The 1,637-nt window shown below is 55.8% G+C and overlaps 1 protein-coding gene across 1 annotated transcript; it reads right to left on the reverse strand.

Annotated features, from left to right (window-relative positions):
• Window positions 1-275: 275 nt before the first annotated feature.
• On the reverse strand, window positions 276-1,528 carry LOC104530018 (tRNA dimethylallyltransferase-like; the record flags this gene model as incomplete). Its single annotated transcript, XM_010174485.2, has 3 exons — window positions 1,364-1,528; window positions 837-935; window positions 276-424 (listed from the first exon to the last, which is right to left on the reverse strand). Coding segments are annotated over exons 1-3 (413 nt in total), but the record flags the coding sequence as incomplete, so codon positions are not given.
• Window positions 1,529-1,637: the final 109 nt, after the last annotated feature.

A 1,637-nucleotide genomic window follows, 5' to 3' on the forward strand; every position in this document is an offset into this window, starting at 1 on the left:
GTCACAGGATCACAGAACTGCCTCCATTGGAAAAGACCTTTAAGATCATCCTGGAGCCCAAAGGCAGGTCAAGCTGGGGGCTGCATGGCCAAAGGTCTCAGAACCCAGAGAGCTCCCCAACACCAGTGCTCCAAGGTCCACAAACACCTTGCTAAGAGGCTAGGAGCACTCACCTGGGATGGGACAGCCCATCTTGCCATGTTCCCAGGCACACAATTCCCTTGGGAAGGGGTGCTGAGCCCTGGCACCTCCCATCCCCAGCACGCCAAGCTCACCTGGCCAATTTGCGCTTGTCATTGGGGTGCAGCTTGGCCGCCATCTCTGGGTCCACCTGGCTCAGACGGCGATGGAGCTCAACACCATCCAGCTGCTCCAGTTCCACTTTCCTGTCAGTGACCAGCCCAGGGACTGTGCTGGTCTTCTCCTGTGGGGGACAAGGCAGCCCTGAACTGAGCCACTCATCCATGTGCATGGCCAGTGCAAGCAAGAAGATCCCCCAGACCCCTGGGGTGAACGAGGGGCTTTTGGTTCTCATTGCTCCCCTTTAGCAGGGGGAGCACCACACCCAGTCACGGGAGCCTGCCCTGAACATGGGGTTCACCCTTTTCTGGAGGGATACACAGCTCCCAACAGTACCTTGGTGTTGATAAGGACCTTCCAGAGCAGGGACTCAATGTAGTAGTTGGTTCCTCCCACAACAATCGGGATCTTGTCTCGGGCAAAGATATCTCTCATTGCTCCCCTTTAGCAGGGGGAGCACCACACCCAGTCACGGGAGCCTGCCCTGAACATGGGGTTCACCCTTTTCTGGAGGGATACACAGCTCCCAACAGTACCTTGGTGTTGATAAGGACCTTCCAGAGCAGGGACTCAATGTAGTAGTTGGTTCCTCCCACAACAATCGGGATCTTGTCTCGGGCAAAGATATCTTCAATGTGCCATAGTCAGGGAGTGTAAGCAGAGATGCATGGAAGGGAGGGAAGGCTGTGGGGTGTGCCAGCCTGGGGCCCAGACCCCACTCTCCCAGCCTCACAGAGCCAGTGAGGCTGTAAGACAGAGTATCAGGTGTGCCTCATCTCTCACTATCTCTCTGCTACCTGTGCCAGCTACCACCAAAACTCAGGGACACCAAGGGAGGGTGATACTCAGCTCAGGACTGTTGCAGTGCAGCAGAGATCTTTCTTTAGTTGGGTAAAAGAAGCTCCAAGCCCCCCTCACCAGCAGTATCTTCTGAAAATCAGAGTTGGTTGTAATGTGGAGAGCCCAAGTCTGATGCAAACACTGATCCCTCTTGCAGGCCTCGCTGTGGAGGGGGGGAAGCTCATATCTGCTGAGCCAGGCAGGCTGCAGCGTGAAAGGATATCAGAGCCACGGCTTTGTCTCTGAAATCCACCACCGTGTAGTTAGAGACGAGGGGATCCACAAAGCTGATCATGTGGTGTCTGCACAGACGCTGCTCCTGGGGAGATACCTTGTTGGTGATGATGTCCAAGCCCTTGTACACCTGGGGAAGAGAAAAGCCCGTCATTCTCCTCTGTGTCCCATGAAACCCCCACCAACTACTGCCTGTCCCAGTCACCCCTCCGAGTCCCTGGCTGGTTTCTGGAGAAGCAGGCAGTGGCACGTGCCCTGTTCAG

This window comes from Antrostomus carolinensis, unplaced genomic scaffold (genome assembly GCF_000700745.2).
Source record: "Antrostomus carolinensis isolate BGI_N321 unplaced genomic scaffold, ASM70074v2 scaffold19668, whole genome shotgun sequence".
NCBI classification, from domain to species: Eukaryota; Metazoa; Chordata; class Aves; order Caprimulgiformes; family Caprimulgidae; genus Antrostomus; species Antrostomus carolinensis.